The 21,277-nt window shown below is 39.6% G+C and overlaps 1 protein-coding gene across 2 annotated transcripts in view; it reads left to right on the plus strand.

Annotated features, from left to right (window-relative positions):
* Window positions 1-21,277, plus strand: part of LOC122550445 (ephrin-B2-like) — a 56,385-nt gene that overhangs the window by 25,760 nt on the left and 9,348 nt on the right. For both annotated transcript variants that reach the window (XM_043691183.1, XM_043691182.1), the window contains exons 2-3: window positions 2,147-2,430; window positions 20,851-20,943. In XM_043691183.1, the coding sequence (XP_043547118.1) occupies window positions 2,147-2,430; window positions 20,851-20,943 (377 nt within the window). The remainder of the gene's footprint in view (window positions 1-2,146; window positions 2,431-20,850; window positions 20,944-21,277) is intronic.

A 21,277-nucleotide genomic window follows, 5' to 3' on the forward strand; every position in this document is an offset into this window, starting at 1 on the left:
AAGGACGAAAGCATGACTTGACCTTCTCAAAGTTTCCAACATTAGAGTTGCCAGTGGCATTTTGACTACTGACAACTGTGCAAGAAACTCAAGGTGGGACGTTGTACATTTTGACAATATTCATCAAGCATTCTATCTCGAATTTGTAATTTGAGAAATGGTCAGACTTTAGGCAGGCAGTAACAGCATTCCAACTTCCATTCAGTTATGTGCTACGCAATAGAACAACAACCTGCATTTATTGAGCATTTTGAAGATTAAAAGCCCCAATGTGCTTCAGAGTTGTGTTATCACACTAAATGTGACACATACCCAGGCACATATAGAAGTACTATCAAAGGTTGGTCTAAAAGATAGATTTCAAGGAGGTCCTTCAAATAACAGACACATAAAGAGACAGAGAAATTTAGTGAAAACAATTCTGGGACTTTCAGCCTAGCAAGCAGAAGACACAATGATGGTGGATTGATAAAATTGGAGATGTGCCAGAATTGAAGGAATGCAAAGACCCCTAAAGATTGCAGGGTGAGAAGAAATTAGAGATGGGGACAGTCTTCAGTTCAGTCGATGGACAGCAATATGCTGTCATTTGGTGGCCTGACCCATGTACAGAAGTAATTGTGTCATCTGAAAACTGCAATTTTGTACTTTACACAGTTATCTCCAATTGTTGGCCAAATAGTAAAAACAATAAGCAGTTAACCCACCTTGCATTGTGGGGTGAATCTCAATGCTGTTCATTCATCTATTTTCCATTTTGTAAAGCAGACACAATTAATCTGGAGGAGATGAACTGCTTGAGTTACCTATCAAGATCTTTAATATGCAATTAAACTTACAGGATAGATCGATTATGAAGTGCTGGATAATGGTTAAAATGTTCCTTTGTGTTGTAATCCCTGACAAATTCTGTAGTTTTAGCTGTGTACAGCTTTGGTCAAATGTGCTATAAAACCCAATCAGCTTTCTGCGACAAAGGCACTTTATCTCTGGCCCTTGAGGATATTCTAGCAGCAGCAACAAGCTTATGGAGCTGCTCTCAAGCACTAACTGGAATGTGCATAGCTAAACATAATAACTAGAGCTAGTATACAGATAGAAATGTAGTAATTGAAGGTTCTTAGCACCTTGAGTAAGATCAGTCAAGCTGTATGCCTGGAAATAATTTGATGAATAAAACAAGTTTTGCAGCAACATGCATTATATTACCATGTATACAATTTTGAGGTAGTAGCTTTTTGATGACATTAAACTATGTGAAATGGGCTCCCAAGTTCTATTCTAACCTAAGATATTCAACCAAAAATGTGCAGGGTGGCATGGTGGTTCAGTGGTTAGCAATGCTGCCTCACAGCACCAGGGACCTGGGTTTGATTCCACCCTTGGGAACTGTCTGTGTGGAATTTGCACATTCTCCCTGTGTCTGTGTGCGTTTCCTCTGTGGTTTCCTCCCACAGTCCAAAGGTTAGGTGGATTGGCCAAGCTAAATTGCCCATAGTGTCCAGAGATGTGCAGGTTAGGAGGGTTAGCATTGGAAGTGTAGGGTTACAGGGATAGGGTAGGTCTGAGTGGGATGCTGTTCAGAGAGTAGGTGCGGACTTGATGGACTGAATTGCCAGATTCCACACTGTGGAGATCTATTCTATGTACCTTAATTCTTGTCTTATGTGGCTTTAGGATATGCTTTCATCTCCTTACTTTTCTGTAATGGGAGTCTGTAAATCTGTATGGTGAACATGAGAAGGAAAGGAACATTCACCTGTCAAATTTGATTATGAATTGTTCAACAAATTGCAATATCCTTCTGTTTATAATGTGGCTAATAAAGTGACAAATGAGCTGAAAATGCACAAATAGACATTTGTAAGACTTTTTCACAGTTAATTATTTGGAATGAGCAAGTTCAGGGATGATGGTTGATCCAAAAGGAACACTGTAATAAAAGAGATCAATGGAAAATATTTTCATTTGCTTTCATTTGGCATCCTATCCCCATCTACTTTATTATTGCAGCCACTTACTAATAAAGTTCCACCTTCCTGTAAAACCTGAAAGGAAATGAAAAGTTTGTAAAACAATATGTTTGTTTCTTTTTGGCAAATGCACATTTATTTACATGTTTTTTTTCATGTGTTTTAACTTCCAGGTTTCTACCCAGTAAAGGTCTGGTGATGTACCCACAGATAGGCGACAAATTGGATATTATTTGTCCCAAGGTGGACTCCAGGATTACTGGACAGTATGAGTACTTTAAACTGTATCTGGTGTCAAAAGACCAAGCTGACAGCTGCAATGCTGTGCCCAGCCCCACACCATTACTCAATTGCAACAAGCCAGATCAAGATGTCAAGTTTACCATCAAGTTTCAGGAATTTAGCCCTAACCTCTGGGGACTGGAATTCAAAAAATATGAGGACTATTATATTATTTGTAAGTATCAACAATTTTGTATCTTGCCTTGCCAGTTTTGAATTAATTACAAACACTTCAAAAATTCCAAAAAAAAAAGAACTTCCTTCCATGTAGCAAATTTCATCACCAAAGGATATCCGTTAGAGCTAGTAAACATAGCAAACGTAGGAGAAAGTGAAAACTGCAGATGCTGTAGAATTCCTGATGAAGGGTTTTTGCCCGAAACGTCGATTCTCCTGCTCCTAGGATGCTGCCTGACCTGCTATGCTTTTCCAACACCACACTCTTGACAACATAGCAAATGTAGCCAATCTGTATGTCGCAAGGTTTCACAAATTCAAGTTAAGTGAATGACCAACAAATCTGATTTTTAGCAGTTTTGGTGAACAAACAAATATTGACCAGACCTTTGGAAATGGGTGTCTGCTTTTCTCTGAGATGCTAATTCAGCAGAAGAAGTCTGAGGTTTAGGCTAATGTAGTTTTCTGTTTTGTTTCCATCCTCGTTCATTTGAACCTTTCTGCTTCTGTCAGTTTCATGTCTTGCAGTATCACTGTAAATCATTATGTACACTCAGCTTATTTGTAGAATCAGCTGGTATTTTCCTTTTGCAATCTACACTGAGCTAACAGCTTGCTTCCTCTATATAAACTTGGAAAATAAAAGAAAAGGTCATTTCCTTATAGTTAAATGTGCTAAGGGAATGAAACTGGCACAGATATCCAAGATGGATGACAGCTTATTCCACACGTTAATCACTTAGGTGTAAACGAAAGTCTCGCCTGGAAAATGCTGCATGCTGAATTCAATCCTCATTAAAATGTGAACAGAATTTTCTGCTTGCAATTCAGTCAATAATACTAAAGGAAACATCTAATTATTGCCTTAGGTCTTGGCTATTTAAGAAAATGTGAACAGGGACTGAGTACAAAGGGAAGTAACATTCTAATATGAGAAATCTGTAACCAAAAACAGCTGCCTATAATAAAATATGGAATATACACAGCAATACATGATGAAATAAGACCTAATGCCAATTTTTTTTGGATTAATCTCTGTCATTTTTTAAAAATATTTAATTTTCATCCTTTAAGACTTGAAATCATCAAGGGTAACAAGGTTAACTATATGATTGCATTCTGAGTAAGTTTAACCATAAGCTGAAATAATCCTGCAATTTGCAAATTAGTGCAAAAGCAATACATTTTTTAATATTGGAAATTCCAGGCATTCCACAAATCCTAAGTGAGGTCCTATCAGATGATCAATCGGGGATGCCAGTTAGATCCTGAATGCTAAGAATATTAGAAATCAGAGAAGAGAGTCAACCTCTACATTGTCTACCACTGAAAATGAGTTATTTACCTTACCATCTTGTTGGTTCCTTTACCCAGCGGAAAACTCTGCCCAGCAATTCTGTGGCATTTATTAATAAAATTATACAGCAACAATAACTTGCACTTGTCTAGCATCTTTAGCATTGAAAAACATTCTTCATGTCAGAGCAATGAGACAAAAATGGACACCAAGCCAAAGGAGGAGATATTAGGAGAGGCGAGCAAAAGCTTGGTTAATGAGATAGAATTTAAGGATGGTCTTGCAGAGAGAGAAAGACAAATGGAAAGAGAGGAGATTGCTTTTGCAACTAAAATGTCTGAAGTTGTGACTTCCCATGGTGGGGTGAAACAAGGAGAGAAGTGGAAGAGGTTAAAGTTGGAGGAATGGAAAGCTTTGTGATGAGATGTTAGATTTAGAGGTGCATCCAGAGATAAGGAGGAATGTTTCTCCAGTATAGCTGTTCATGGCATATTTTCATTATTTAGCCATGGTTGACTACTCTTCCCCAATCACAGGCTGCTAGTTCCCAACTAACAAACTCTGCCTGTGACTTGTGATAATATCCTTATCTTGGAATGCAAGCTTAATTCCAGACATTTGAGCACACAATATGGTTGGCCCTGTAGTGCTTTAATGTGGGAGCATTCTACTTTCAGGCAGACTGAAAGAAAAATATTGTTACAACAATCTTTAAAATTTACATGTCAAAATTCTTTATTCCAATATGTAAAATTTAAATTCTTTTGTACTTTTAATGAGCAGTAGTAATCGTGATTGCATATAAAGTGTGTGACTGTGCAGCTTTAATTAGAACAGACCAATGAATAGTTGGAGATGAGTGTACTCACTGCATTTTGCTTGTACTGCATGTCTATTAATAGTCTATAAGCAATGTTTCTTACACTTCTACAGGAGTTGTATGTCATACATTGTATAAATTCCCATGCTGGCGAGCTGTCTGTTTTTCTAATCAGTCCTAAATTTATATATGAAGCAACCTTATAACAATCTGGATTTAACAAGCAGAGTTCTGGCTTGTCTTCGGTTCACAAATTACCAAGGTTGTGAAATTGGCCTTTAGTGTTTCTCCCAGCCTTTCTCAGTCTCCCGTTATAGCACCTTCATTAATTTACGATCCTTCCATTGGTCTAGTAGGACACAATTCTGACTCAGACAAGAAATGAGGGAGCATGCAAATGCTACAGGTCTGCAATGGACCTCATTAGTTCAATTTGCAGTTGGATGACAATGACAGCGTTCAGAACATGCAATATTTTGAAACGTTTGTCTGTAAATGTGATGTCTGACGGCATCTGACTTAATTAATGGAAACCAGTTGCCACACAAAGCCAAACCCTAGAGCTAAACCCAATTCTGAAATTTGGAGACTAGTGACCTTTTATTTAGTGATGGACCCTGGCAGAAGCAGACAGTGTAAAACAGCTCTTTCTTTTTAACGTCCTGGCCCTTTGCTTGAAGCAAGAAGTACTGAATGCATAGGTTGTTTATAAAGCTTTATGTTTCCATCTTACTTAAGAACTTTAAGTGCCATAGTTCAAGGCAACATAGTAATAGGGAATGGTCTTTACGTGAAGCGTGGAAATACAGTTATTTTCCAAATGGAAACTAGAAACAGGAAATGTTATTATGCATGGATAGAAAGCTTTAAGTAGAAACTGCTAGACTAGTACAAAGTTCTCTAAAACTGATAATGTAAACAATATGGTTATTATTTGAAGTGTAAAATAATTCCTCTGAAGTGTATGTATTAAGGTCTGCTAGTCTATCTGAAAAACAAGTCTTTAAGAACAAAGAACAATACAGCACAGAAACAGGCCATTCGGTGTTTAAAAATATAGAAAGTATGACTTGCATATATGTGACAACCACAGTACATCCTAACGTGCTTCACAGTCAATGAAATGGAGTCGCTTGTAAGTTACAAGGCAGTCAATTAGATTGCAATAATCGATTTGTTTTGGTTATGTTTGTTGAAGGATAAAGTATTGGTTACGGAAGAACTCCATGCCTTCCTTCAAGCAGCACATGGAATATTTGACTCCCACTTGAGAGAGCAGAGTGTCAATTCAGTGACACTGCAGCACTGCCGTCAGTATTGCTTTGGAGTGCCTGTGTAGATCAGCTCCTCAAGTCTTTGGAGTGGAACTTCAATTCCAGCCTCTGACTTAGAGGCAGGAAGGAGTATTATTATCAAATGACAAAATAAGTAAAACAAATAAAAATCTACAGATACCTGTGTCTGATACCTTTAAACATAGAAGATAGGAGCAGGAGTAGGCCATTCAACCCCTGGAGTCGTTCAGCAGGATCATGACTGACCATCGAGCTCAATACCTTAATCCCACCCTCTCCCCATATCCCTTGATCCATTTGGCTACAAGAGCTATGTCTACCTCCTTATTGAAAACACATAATATTTGGCTTCAACCACTTTCTGCAGCAATTAATTCCACAGGCTCACCACTCTTTGGGTGAAGGAAGTTCCCCACATCCCTTGTTCTAAAATGTTTTCCCCATGTCCTTAAACTAGGACCTCTGGTTCTGAAAACTCCCATCATCTTGAACATTCTTCCTGCATCTAACCTGCCTAGTTCTATTTGAATCTTATAGATTTTTGTGAGATCCCTCTTCATTCTTCTAAATTCCAGTTAGTACAACTCTTAGCTGACTCAGTCCCTCCATCTACGTCAGTGCTGACATCTCAGGAATGAATTTGGTAACCCTTTGCAGCTGTTGCAAGAACATCCTTCCTCAGATAAGGAGACCAAAGCTCGCACACTGTATTCCAGGTGTGCCCTCACCAATCACTTGGATTTGTAAGTTGCTGGCTTGTTTTTCTGTGGAACAGTTGTTAATTGGGGTCAATTTTAACTCACTTTGCACTCCATTTGTCGAAATCAGATGTCAAACTTAAAGCAGGGGCTGTCTGATGGCATTTCAACACCATTCCTTCCCCGTTCAAACTTTAAATTGTAACCAGCAAGGAAACCCAATCCAAGTTCCCGGGTGCTATTGTAAGCATATACAGAGGAAGCTGGAGCCAGTAATGTTCTCATTTTTCTTTCTGACCTTCCTTGAAGTTAGGAGTGTACCTTAGGGACCACAAGAAAACTTTAGGCACCCTATATTTTCAGTTTCCCGCTTTCTCTCAAGCAGGATTCCACTCCCTAAGAGCTTTTCCCGTGCATTAATCATTCACCTGGCTCCTTGATGGTAGCCTGCTGCGCTGGACTTTAATTAGCAGGTGATTGAAATCTCCCGGCCCAATGGCCTCTCTGGTCAGGTTATCAGTAAGTGGCATTGTAATCAGGTCCAGGTGCCAAAACTGGCTAAACCTTTCCACTGCCAATCCTTGCCATTTGTCTCTTTCCGTGTGAGTTAAAATTCAGCCCCATTTTGTTCAGACTGCTAAAGAGAAAACATGGAGTCTCAGTGAAAGAGCGATAGAGACTTGTCTGATGGAGATTACTGAGAAATTGGAGACTTCACATTAATTTCTTCTTGAAGATAACAGTTGAAAACAAATGGAGAAATGCCCTTGTTTCCTTCCATGCCATTTCTCAACTTTGGGATATTACTAGTTTTTGATCAGTTTGTTATAATGTTGAATGATTTTCCTGGTGGATATTGTTAGTTTTGAAACATAGACATTATGTTTAGTGGAACAATGTAGAGCTCAGAGTCTTGGTAGTGAAAGAGGCAACAAATACAGCCATCTCTAGTATCACAAGGAAATACTCCATATTTAATGAAATGAATCCCACATCTTTAATTGCAAGGCATACGCCTTGATCAGAAATGTTTGTCTCAGTGTTGTAATGGTCACAGTGCCAAAGCCTTTGGTCATTTTAAAAAAAACTGAACTCTCAGTAGTTAAGGAAATGTTCCCAGAGATGCATTGGGAGTTGATTCATTCATCAACTGAAGATGACAATACAAAATTCTGATAAATGCAAACATAATCCCGTTAAATACAATGTAAAAACAGCTACATAATATCAATGGCAGTTAGTGTTGTACAAACATTATATTGTTGTCTTTGATCTGAAAATGTACGACAAACACATGTTTTATTGAAGCAGACAGGTGGAAAATTGCTCTAGATTCCTACCAAGAAAAGATTCGCCTTGTAAAGCAATAAGGTTCATGAGTAGGGCACAAGCTGACTGTGGTACTTTATTAACTTTACTGGAGGACTGTTTATAGTCAAAGCAAATAGCTTCATGTACATCGTGGTTTTAAAACCAGCCATTGTGTGGGAGAGCGGTGTGTTTTCTCATTAGTTATGTTGTATTCCAAACTGTCATTCGGAATTAACTCAGTGAATGTAGACATCGACTAACCAAGGGATGACCTCCCACTTAAAACAGTACATTCTGCCTGACTGGAGCGCACAGGGTAATCATTGGGTCATTAATATCATTGCTTATGTTTGTGATTGGATGGTTTTCAAAAGTGGAAATCATTGGACTGAAACAGGCTGATCTTAATGCTTTAGAATTATTTTTTGATTAACCCATTGAGGCTGCTCTTACATTTCTATCCCAGTTTCCCAAAGAGATTCACCCTGACTGGGAATTGTGGATATGGAGAGGCCGATTGTCTCTGTGGTTTTGTTACGTGGTTAATTTGGTTTTTCTTTTACAAATGGTAATGTGTGCATTTGTGTCCAAAGCAACAAAAATATTCAGTGGACAAAAATGTGGTCCTGCTTTTAGCCACAAGACAAAACTTCACAGGACTTAATGTATTCATCAAAATAAACTTGCTTCATTATTTACCCATTAGCTTTAAGCATATTAATGCATTCAATTTGAACAACAAGGAGAGATTAGCACTTATTCTGTCACCTCTCACACTGTAATTTCAGGTTTTTTACTTTAGAGAGAGATTATTTCAATAGATAATTTGTAAATGAAATCCTATTCTTAACTTTTAATCACTCTTTACTATTGGCCATCTATGAGAATAATTCAAAAGAAACCAAGGACGTATGAGCAGAAGTGGCTGTCTGAGTTGACTCCACCATTCAATAAGATCTAGTTGTGGTCTCAACTCTACTTTCCTGTTCACATCCCATAATCTTTGACTCACTTGTCTATCAAAATCTACCTAACATAGCCTTCAGTACCTTCTGGGGAAGAGAATTCCTTATATGAATGGCCCTAAGAGAGAAAAGGTTTCTCCTCATCTCAATCTTAAAAGGGTGAGCTTTTATTCATATATTACGTCCCCTAGCTCTTGCCACGTCAGCAGTTCAGTGCTGGATGAAGAATGCCTATGCATGACTATCTCAGTACAGCATTTAAGGCTCACACATGGTCTGTTAATGGCCTCAATTCACCACTTCCGTAGTCACCCGCCTCCTGGGGATGAGAAAGGGGAAACAGAGCAAGTGACCTGTGAGCGTTTGCTAAGTTTGGTTGTGGTTATGTGAGAATGGGGGTGGGAGGCTCCATTTGCCTCAGTCCTGGGGGCCTCTGGAGACATGGATGGCAGGCAAAAGGTGGCTTTTGAAATCCACCCTCCTGCCCTTTCCCCTCGCACCTTGCAAGAATCACCTGATGAAGGAGCGTCACTCCGAAAGCTAGTGTGCTTCCAATTAAACCTGTTGGACTATAACCTGGTGTTGTGTAATTTTTAACTTTGCAAGAAAAAGAAAGACAAACGTACCCTTCTTTCCACTGGAGCCTCTCTGGGATGCTGTTTAGAATGGTGGTTCTTAGGACCCAGAAGCTGCTAGCCTCTGGTTGGTCAGCGACGTTGGGTAACAGGCTCAAGAGTGTCACGGTGCTTGATGAAGCGAGATAGTTACCCATGTTGTGAGCTGATAGGTGGGCGATCCAGTGAGTTAGCTCCCTGATATGGGGTCAGTGTCATTATCTAGCAACTGACACTGAGAGAAAATATGGAAATATCATTGCCTGGGTAAGGTTTGAGATTGTGCGCTCTGGTCCATTAACTGGATTTTCGGCATTCACATAGAACTGAGATTACATCTTAACACACCCCCTTGCAGTGCCCCTCCCGGCCTCTCCGTCTCAAGAACAGCTAGGCTGTGGTGTACTTAAGCTTAGCAGAACTCCTGCTAATTAGAAAAATGTAAAATATGGAATGAAAAGAGAAACACTGAATTTGATGTCTGTATCAGTTTGCACTCACAGTTACAAGGCTGTTGCAATGTTCAGTATCCCATCAATACAGTCACATTCTAATGGTTTCTGTTGCAATGTTATATGAGTGACAGATGACAGTGATAGACAATGCAGTACTCCTTTCAGTCAGCATGTGCTGTTGAGTAATTAGAATCGCTGACTTGTGTTTGCCTGTTTGTGTGGTTAATCGCATTCCTTTGCATATACTTTGATGCTTCTTATTTTCTGCCTTGATGAATCCTCCTCCCCCACTGACAAGGTGGAACAGCTTAGACCCCAGAACTCTGCAGTTCCCTTTCTCATACCGGCTGTGGTCAGTCAGCAGGAGTGTGATTGAAACAGGACATATGATCACTAGCCAGCCCTTCCCACCCTTAAAACGTGGCTGTTTGTGTAAAATATTTAATTTAGCAGCTGCACCGAGAACTAACTGAATTCAGCCCAAATGCTGGGTGGTGGATTGGACAGGAGCTATGTTAAAAAAAAAGCACATTTCTGGAGGTAAAAGTTCCCTCCAGCAACTCCCTTTAAGAATAAAAGTGGAACTCTCACTAATTGCGAGAATGAAACAATCATTGTCTCTCGTCATTATAGCCTAAAAACTAACAGATTTGAAGGGGGCCATCAACAACAGAATCTGTAGCTATTTAGCTATCATTCATGACCATGTGAATGATTTAATTTGAAGAACAAGACTCTGTCAGGCTAGTTCAGACCAGGCTGGCAGGGTTTAACATAGTGCACAGATGAGGTTTTAATATAATGCCCACATGGTGGATGCCAGGAGGTTCTAGGCCAGTGTTACTTCTCATTTACTTACCAGCTGTGTGGGTTTCTGAGAGCCATGCCTAATAGTGACCTCCAGAACTGGAAGTCACTGTCAGGTCAGCGTGCCCACACTGATCACTGTGCATGGATCATGAGAAGCTTTGGTGCCCTCGGAGTGGTGCAGTTTTGAGCAAAGTTAAAAATCACACAACACCAGGTTATAGTCCAACAGGTTTATCTGGAAGCACTAGCTTTCGGAGAGCTGCTTCTTCATCAGGTGGTTGTGAAAGTGGTTGTGAAAGTCAGCCCAATTGTTCCATACACTATGTTTGTCACTTGTACACCCTGTGCAATGTCACCTGTATGCTTCCATCTAAATCTTTTGTTCTGTACATCCTATGATCTGCTCATAAACAAAGCTTTTCACTGTACTTCAGTATACGTGTCAATGAGCCAATCAATCAATTTATAAAGTAAGATTGGCTTTTCAGGCTTGTCTGTCAGTGCTGTTTGCAAACTAACAAACCACAGTTGAAAGAAGCAAAACAGTACGTTGGAGCTGATAAGTATTACCTTTAAATTTCTCAAGTCCCAAAATGAAAATTCGGTTTGTTTGTACATGTTGCCAGTATTTGATTCTTCCTGAGAGCTACAGTAGATGTAGGGTGTTGTAACAGGCATAGGAAGTGTCCTTCTTACACACGTTCTCTTTGCCACAGGCAACATTTGAAGCTTGCATTTTCGAAGACAATCATAGCCCCTAGAATCTGTGCTCATTAAATCGAGACACTCGAGTTTAAAGAATTCCTTGTCGTCCTTGAAGGACCTGGGCATAATGCAAGACAATTACAGCAGCGCTTGTTGCTTCCATTCCAGATAAGTGGCCTTATTGACGAAGGGGTTGGGGGAGGTGAATGCTATATTCTCATGCTTGCCAGTAGAAGGTTAGTCTTTGTGAGCTGATTAGAAAAAAAACCTGCCAGCGTTAGGAATATTCATAGGCACCCACCATGCTTTTGTTTAACAGTAAAGGGAAATCTCCCAGATGGAGAAAGGCAACTGCATAAAACTTGACATGGCACTGACCTTTCCTGTTAGCTCAACAAATCAAGTTACCCCCTCCAAGCGGCCCACTGAGTTAGAGGCTGTGTGGTGTCTCCTAAAATAACGGGACAGGCGAAAGTTAGCAACTCCTCAGTGCATTCAGTTTTCTTGTGCTGGCAATCTTGATTTGACTGGCAAAAGTTTATCTTATCTAATGGTAAGGTACCCCTTTTGAGATGCAACTAATCTGACATGTTTCCCTTTTTCACTTGTCTAGGAAATGTATAATCATATTTTAGAATGAAAAATATTGGATCAGTGCCGCTGCATTTTATGACAGTTAATAAGTGTCGTAACTCAAGGAGGCACATTAAAAAGTACGACTGACACTGAATGTAGCATAATTAATTTGGCTGTGAAAGAAACATAAAATTTACTGATAGCTGATGTTTTATTAGGTGCACGGCTAATTAACAGAAAGCATTAAACTAGAACTGCCTTCATTTGTGCCTTCCGCTGTCCTGAAGATACAGAATGGAAACCTGGTGCTTTTGCCACCAATGGAGCTGAGATTTCATTACCATTCTTCAGCAATGTGTTCTATTCAGCAGTTCATCAGCAGCATGTAATCCAGTTACTCTACTTCCAGTCCTGATCTCTACAAAATCATCATCTTGGACCAAAGAGAAGTGCATTTTGTGGAACGTACAAAGAAAAAGAAACGTGTTTTCTTTTATTCATCAGGGAAAAGTGAAAAGGAATTACAAGTGATGCAGCTCAATGAGGTCCCTTTTCCACAGTCTGCTTTACAAAGGGCTGATTTCTGGGGGAGGAGCCCTTGTCCTTCCCACTCCTTGTTGCAGCAAGCTTACATGTTACATTTGATTTATTTCCACCTTTTGTGTATTTAAAAAGCTGGACCATTGTCCTTGAGATGTCATGAGCAACTGATGTTAGATAAATAAATGCCGTTTTGCCTAGCCACACTTGATCTGTGATCCATAAGTCAATTTGATAGATTTAAGAACCCCATCAACTGCTGATCTATGTCTTGAGGTTGACTTATACACAGGACTAATGGTTGATAGAATACCTACTACAGAAATTTGAACAGGGGTTGAGCTTTCTTTTCATAGATTTTCTTGGGCAAATGAGCGAATACCGTTTTTGAACTAATGAATAGTTATGGCTTTGCTGTTTTCTTAGCTGGTGTTATTTTTTAAAGAAGCTCATTGGTATATTTCAATTCCATGCCCATATAGGAGCAGCTTTGAATGTGGCTGTATAACTTTGACATCACAAATATTTGTCTTCTATGAATTGAGCCTGTTGCTGAGAGAAGTGGCTTGTGCTAGCTTCCTGTATGATCCCAGGCTCTGAGAAGCTTGGGATGGGGGGAGGTGGGAGAGAAGGCAGGTTACAGTATTTTCATGATATGCTGTGACCTGGTGTCCCGATCAAGTGTATGAGCGCAGTGCAGTTCTGGTTGACAAGTGAACATTTAAACTTGTATTCTTCTGGCGCTGCTACTGTTATGTCTATCAGAAAAACTAAAATAGAAAATAGTCTTTGGGTCTTGGTTCAAGAAATAATGGACATGTGTATGCAACGTGTGATGTTGTGCCAAATCAAAAATATAGGAGGAAATTAAAACTGAAGGCCAAAGTTCTGCCTGTTTTTCATTTAGTAGCACTGCACAAAATGATGTGCAGTTCATTGCTTTTAAAATCATTTGATCAAATATTGTGATACTGACATAACCCTTGCCTTACGCTGAAAGTTGCAGTCAATAATGATTACTTAACCAGTTTGAATTGGTACCTGTTAGCATAGGAAACAATACTATCTGGAGTAAATTCCTACTGAATGTGGCAACTTTACCTTAAAAAGTCAAAAGAGAATTCATCAGTCAGTAACGGCTGAAGTAGTGTTCTTGCTAATCAAATGTCCAACATTCGTTGCATTTCCAAGGTAGAAAGGAATCCTGCCATATGCTTGAGCCATCAGCAACTGGGAGGGGAGGTGGAAAATGTGTGAAAGATCAAAAGGACCTGCATTTATAATGTGATCTCCGTGATCTCAGAACATTTTAAACAATATTACAGCAACTAAATACCTTTGTTTTGAAGTGGAGCAAGTCGCTACTGTAATGTAGGGAATGGGAATTAAACTGCACAAGGGCCTCCAACACAGAAATGAGGTAATGCCCAGATAACCAATTGGTTGAGGGATATGTGTTGGACCAATCACCTGAAATAACTTGAGTGCTGTTCTTCAAAGAGCACAGTTGGAGTGATTTTTTTCACTTAAGAGATCGGACAGAGTCCGTGTTAAATGATTGAAAGATGCACATTTGTCAGTGCAGTACTCCTTTGGTACTGCAATGCCAATACAGAGGCATAAACCTCTTTACTGCTTTCATTCAGTTCTTCCTTTAAAACACTTTTAAAACCTTTGTGTTCTGACCTCTTCTAATTAGCAGGGCCCATGCTGAATTCACAAACGCATCCGAAATTGACCAGCAAATGTCTGGGAATGGAAGCAAGTTTTAAGACTGCATTTATGTCTCAGCAGAGAATACAATAATTTGGCTATTCTGAATCGAGCAGAAGCATTCAAAACATCATTTGTGTTTGTCTTCTGTTTGTGAATTTTTGAAGAAAAAAAATATGGTTGAATTTGATGTTCCCTATCAAGAAACCCCTGTTTACCAGCAGTATGTGTGACAATATAGGCACATATCCAACAGCTTGATCCATCATGTGATTAAAACGCAGCAATGATACTGACCTGATAGACTAGAGGTAGCTAAGACCTGTGGAGCCAGTCTCTAGGGAAGAAGCATAATAATGATCGAATGAAGACATATTAAAAAGTAATATTACTTCCCTTCCATTGGGAATTGGGAAAATATCAAATCCAGAAGCAGCACTTGTGTAAGTGCATTCAATTCTCCTCATTAATTCATGTCACCAACTTAGTTTAAAATTGTGCACAATTTTGATGAGAACCCTGCAAGAGTGCCTTTAGTCCTTGTTATTTTTGATAGATACGGCAGCTACATAAACATTATGAAGCCAGTGGTGACATTGTTCTCCTTGGAATTATGATGCAAATCAGTCCCCCCCCCCCCCCCTCCCCCCCCACTGACTCAATCCCCAGACTGAATGAAAGTTTCCATTCCTGACCTTTAAAACCACTTGGTTGCTATTAGGTCCTTGTATGGACGGCTACCAGCATCATAGGGATGCAATGTAAAAACAGCACACTCTAGTTTAAAAAAACAGCTATTTTCATTTTAGAATACCTTAATATCGCCTACAGTAGCACATCAGATGGGTAATTTGTGTTAGTTTAAATGCAACCATGACTAAGACTAAAAGATTTTGTGTATATCTGATTGTTGGCTGGTTAACTTCATTCAGTGTTGCAAGCGATTGTCATTTAATATTTTACTCCACTTGAATAAAATGGCCAGATTTTCATATATTGATTAAAAACATAGTCGTGTCCATGACAAGTATATCATTTCTAGCCTTGAGTACCATTTTTCCTCCCAAGACGCTATTGAGATTTAGTTAGATGAGTGGGCTGAGACCTCAACCTGAAAATCTTGCATCCAGCTACTTCCTAACATTAAGTTGCAAAAACTGTGGAACATTATTTTGAAATGCTATTATTGCTGCACTTTGGGACTCAGCTAGCATTTACAACTGATGGATGGAAGTCAAGTTTCTCATAATCCTACACAAAGTAGCCATAGAATTAAACAGTTCCAGGCCATACAATGAAGTATTCGTTTCAGTTTATGTTGACTGCAAGAATGTATAGTGCTACAGCCGAGACTGTGAAATATGGATTCTCCTTAAGAAGTTTTCAAGATGCACCAGTGACACATTTTACCTTGTGCCATTGGCTGTGATGAGCTTGCTGAGACTGAGAACCCACAGAGGGTGAACTTACGGAGCTTGTTTTCAAAACTCTTTTCAACGATATGATGTGTTAAACAGTTGACCTGAGAGGCAGTCTGCTGTTGAAAAGTGTTCTCAAGTTGGGACACAAATCTTTAAAAAAGAAGCGAGAGGTGGAGGGTAATGCAGCTGATGTTTGCTTAGTGATCAGAGCCCGACAGCTGCACTCTGTTGGGAATACTTTGCACTCGCTTTTGTGTTTGACTTACACACATAGCTTTCAACAAGTGCTAATGACATGAAGCTCCCATATCCTGAGCATCATCAGTTGATTTCTGTCTTTTTGAGAATGTAAAGTGCGGCTTTGCAGTGGGAGGTTTTGCTTACAGCTTGGCTTCATGCAGCTGAATGTGTGAGGGGATGGCTTGACAGCCCCTATGAATTTTTCAAATAATTTCTGCAAGCACCCTTGCCTAATTGTTTGATTGGGTTGTGATGTGTCTCCAACTAGGACTGTCAGCCATAAGTCTTTGTATGATGTGAGTTTTTGAAATCATATCAGATATTTGTTCCCATCCCATTCCAAGAAGTTTCATGAGGATAAAAGATTGAGAAGTGGCACATCATGTAAAGCAAACACAGTAGATCCTCTCAGGTGGTTGCAAGTAGAATTGCTCATTTCTTTCTTACGTGGCCTCCGAAAGTGTCAAATTATACCAATAATTTCCACCAATAATTCTTTCCTGCATTTTGAATAGAGATCTAATCAAGGTGGTCGCTTTGCATCCTGGCAAACTGAACAGACCAGGATGCATCTGTATCGTGTGTATCTGCCTGCTCCCATTACATAGCCAGTAAATGATAACACCTTAAGACATGGACTTCAGACACAAGTGCTGGAAATCAGAAACAAAAACAGAAATTCTGGGAAAAGCTCATCAGGACTGGCAGCATTTGCCGAGAGAAATGAGAGTTAACGTTCTGGGTCAAACTGAGAACTGAGGAAGGCTTCAGATTGTGGATGTGGGACCAGCTTCAATAAGAGAAGAAAGAGCAGGAATGTGTTCAAATGGCATGGATGAATAGAGGGATAAGAAGGAAAAAGATAATCATGAAATCAAATAGCAATCGCAAGCATTTAAATGCATTTGTCTGAAATTTAGTGGAGCTGAAAACATTTAATCCTGGTGAATGCCTTATCTAAAAGCAGTTTCAGACAGAAAGTATGCATGCAGGTGTTCCAAAATAATTTGAAATAATAAATCTGAAATAAAGAGCAGACACATAAAGGATGCATCAAAGCTCAATTTAAAATAATTCAGCATTGCAACTGCTTTTAGTTGTTCTCTTTAAGTCTTGTAAAATTGTTTTGAATGAACACGTTCAGACATGTTATAATGCACCTTTAGAACAGATGGGACTTGAACTCAAGCTCAGGAACACTTTCATTGCGCCACAAGACATTTATTAAACATTTCAAGGGAAATAATATGCAGGGTAGGAAGCACCTGGAATTGAACTGGGGATTTGCATGATTTTCAGGTAGATGCTCTACTATTGAGCTTTGATGACTTCCTTCTTTCTAATTTATATGATATTGGTACATAGTTCTGTATCACACTGCAGGGTGATCAGCCATAACTTGTAGTTTTTACATTGTTCAACACTCATTTGAGGGCTCCCCTTTGCCCAGTCAATGGGAAATCATGTTTTAATTATTCATTCTTAATTGAGTTTTTTTTCTGGTCATGTGCCTATGGGTGCCCTTTAGTGGCTCAGTTCACTAACCAACCTATCACAACTGACTTCAGTTAAGAATTGTTCTTTTTTAACCTGCCACACAGGATCTCTGTGTCAAAATTTCTGTCAGTGCTGCTTTTAATCTGCTGTTTGCTCATGGTCTATTTTGCTTAGAATATACAAATGCCAATTTTCACTAAGGCCTCTGCATCTCTTTATCATTTTTTTTCTTATGGTGCAGAATGTGGTATAATTATAGTAGTTCAGCTGGCTGTAGACAGACAGAACCAATTTAACAGCTATATGCATCGACAGAGGGTGCACCTTCAGCTAATTCCTGACCCTTGCTTATCTACTAGTAAAGGAGGCTAACGCCTGCATTAAATTAGCACTACATCAAAGAAATGAGCTAAAATCTGAGCTGTTGTGTTGTGGTGATATTGTCTCTATTTCTGAACGAGGAAACCTGGGTTCAAGCCCACTTGCTCTAGACGTGTGTCATATCATTTGACAGGTTGATTAGAACATATCTAGAAGTGGGCTAAACATACCTGTGTTGCCAAAGCAAATTTTGAGCCTGTGGTCATTATTCTGTATATTTCCTATATTGTCAGGAGTTTAGAAAAATAAGATGTGCTGTTATTGAAAGATATAAAATTCTCAAGGGGCTTGACAGGTTAGAAGCTGGGAGTATGTTTTCCTTGGCTGGAAAAACATGGGGTCACAGACTCGGAGTGAAAGGTCGACCGTTTAGAATTGAGATGAGACAAGTTTATTTCCCTCAAAATGTTGCTGGTCTTTGGAATTCTGTTGCCCAGAGAGAAATGGAGGCTCACTCGTTGGGTATGTTCAAGAAGAGATAGGCACAGTTTGGGCACTGAGAATCAAGGGATGCAGGTTTAGTATGTGATGGTATGATAGAAAATTAGCCATGATCTTATTGATGTGTGCTGAACTTCTGCTTCTATTTTTTACATATTTATTAAATGAATTGAGAGGATTAGTGCAGTTCTTGAAAGCATGATTTGGATGAATTCATGCATGTACATTCAGAGAGTATCAAAAAAATCTTCACTCACAATCCAAAACAAAATGACTTTTACTTTTGTTTTAAATTGTATTTTTTGTTTGAACGGTGAACAGTTCCATCATTGTGCCTTGAAGGTGTTAGTGTTTGGAAGAAAAATTAATGAATGTGTGTTGATACACTTATTGACCGTGGGTACTTCGTCAAACTCATAACATCAACCATATGCATTAATTCATCAACACTATATTATCGAGCATCCTTCCCATCACTGCAGTATGCAGAATGAATTCTGTATTTATTATTGTCACCAGTTAACAGTGCAGTGTGGTACCCACAGCATGGAATAAATTCCCACACCAGCTGAGATTACCATAAAGGATTCTCCTTCTCAACCTCTCCCCTTGCCTGAGGCATGGTGACCCTCGGGTCAAACCACTACCAGTTCTCTCTCTCTCTCTCTCTCATGAGAAAGTGACCCTATGGTCTGGAAAGACCATGGCAACTTTACCTTTTAACAAGTATATAACCAAAGTTCCATTTGCCCTGTACCTAAGCACGAAAGGTCTCACAGCACTAGTTAAAGAAGTGTAGGGACAGTGTCTTTGCCAACCATGGGCCAATATCATTTAAAGACAGACGACTTGGTTATTTATTTCATTGTTGTTTATGGAAGCTTGCTGTGTACAAATTGGCCTGCACATTTATCACATGTGAGTATTGACTACATTTGCGAAAGATGCTCGATAAATACGAGTTCTTTCTGTTAATCATGCATTAAAAAAAGAGATAAATCAGAGTTAAAGTGAAATTTTTAACTTTATCAGTATTGATTTAAAAAAAACAAATGAGGGAAATTTGTTTCAGAATGACTAGCACATAATGTAGTCTTTTAGATTAGCTATTCAGACTTTGTAGCTTTTATTCTGCTCTTGTGGCTATTTCTGAAAGTGTATGGTTAGTAAACTAATGTCTGATCCTGTCTGGAAGCCACAATCTTTCTGAGGCTCTCAAATATGTTGATTTATTTGCAATTTCAATGATCAAAGCACTGAATGGATTACATTGCAACAAAGTTTAACTTTGGTATCGGAATGATTTTCGAACAGCTAATGGTGTTTGGAATTAGTTTCATAGCTTGGTTTTCCTCACTTAGCTATTGCTTGTGTACATCTGTAACCAAATGACCAGGTGGTGCAACAGAGATAGCATCTTTATTACCAATTTCAGAGCCCTGTGTTTGTTCTTCTATGTTTGCAAGTTGTTTTAACAGTGATGTCGTTGGTGTTTTCTAATCAGTTATAAAAACCACTTCCAACATTGACAGGCGTGATTTACACACAAAATTGCTTTATGTCATTGATTTTTCCATCTAAAAGCTATATGTCTCCACAATTCTCCAAACTTGTTGATGTGGTGCCACATTACAAGCCTATTCTTAAATGCTTTTTAGAAGATTAGACTGAGAGCTGAGAGATTACTGTTGCCTTAAGTGAAGGGGAGAGAAGGGCAGCAAGGTAGCTCAGTGGTTAGCACCGCTGCTTCACAGCACCAAGGCCTGTGTTCAATTCCACCCTCAGGCGACTGTCTGGGTGGGGCCTGCGTGGCTTTCCTTCAGGTGCTCTATTTTCCTCCAAAGATGCGCAAGCTAAGTGGATTGGCCATGGGAAATTAACCATAATGTGCAGGGATAGCTGAGCTTGCCATGAGAAACGCAGGGTTACAGGGGTGAGTAGGGTATGCTGTTCAGAGGGTTGGTGTGGATTCAATGGCCAAATGGCCTGCTTCCACACAGAAGGGATTCTAGAAGCAGGAATTGGAAGTACCAAATAAATGATTGATTATCCATAATTCCTGAGGCTCGTGATATTAGGTGGCTATTGCAGGATGTGTCTACGCTGATGTTAGTAGGCTGGGAATGACAACGCCTATGGACTTGGTGATGGAGGCTGGGACTGATGATGCAGACCACCCCTCTCTGGCCGTATCTGTGGAACAGGTCTCCTGAGTCATCACTGCTTCACTGCACATCAGCCCTCTCCAGCCACCACACTTCTCGCTGGAGTTGACACACCCCCAGCCACTTCTCTTAAACGCAGGCCTGTGTCCCTCGTTCTCCCCAACCATCCTGTCTCTATAGCTTCCAGATAAATCCCCCCACCAGCTCCTGTCTGTTCTCACCTCCTTCCCCTTCTCACAGCTCCTGGTTACCCAGATCCAGAGGCTGGTGTTATCAGCTGACCATAACACTGAGCATGATTGTTCCTCCAATGGTTTTGGCATTCACAACAAATGCATAAAATGTTCCAGTGTTCAGCTTTGTGGCTGATATTGTAATACAAAACCTGTAATAGTGACTTTGTTCAGAGAGTACCTTTCTGTGGAATCTGTCAGATTGAATTTTGATGATCATGCTTTCTTCTCCTTTCCTTAGCAACATCAAATGGTACTTTGGAAGGCTTGGAAAACCGAGAAGGCGGTGTATGCCAGACCAAAGCCATGAAGCTTATAATGAAAGTTGGACAAGGTAAGAACTATACCCTTTTTCTCAAAGACAAGGCCGAGAAACTGTTCAAAATCATTCTCACAATAAGGCACAACACAGTCTGTTCATTACTGTGGAGATCTGTCCACATCAGCAGTGAGGAGCGCCTAATGGATACCCTGCACATTTTCTGTAGTCTTGGAATCAGTCTGTAAATGAACTTCCTGAGGATGTGGGCACAATTATAATGTTTAAAAGACATTTGGATAGATGCATGAAGATGAAAGATTTGGAGGGATATGAGCCAGGAGCAGGCAGGTGAAACTAGTTTAGTTTGGGATTCTGTTCAGCATGGACTAGTGGGACCAAAGGGTCT

The sequence above is a fragment of the Chiloscyllium plagiosum genome, chromosome 6 (assembly GCF_004010195.1).
Source record: "Chiloscyllium plagiosum isolate BGI_BamShark_2017 chromosome 6, ASM401019v2, whole genome shotgun sequence".
Taxonomy (NCBI): domain Eukaryota; kingdom Metazoa; phylum Chordata; class Chondrichthyes; order Orectolobiformes; family Hemiscylliidae; genus Chiloscyllium; species Chiloscyllium plagiosum.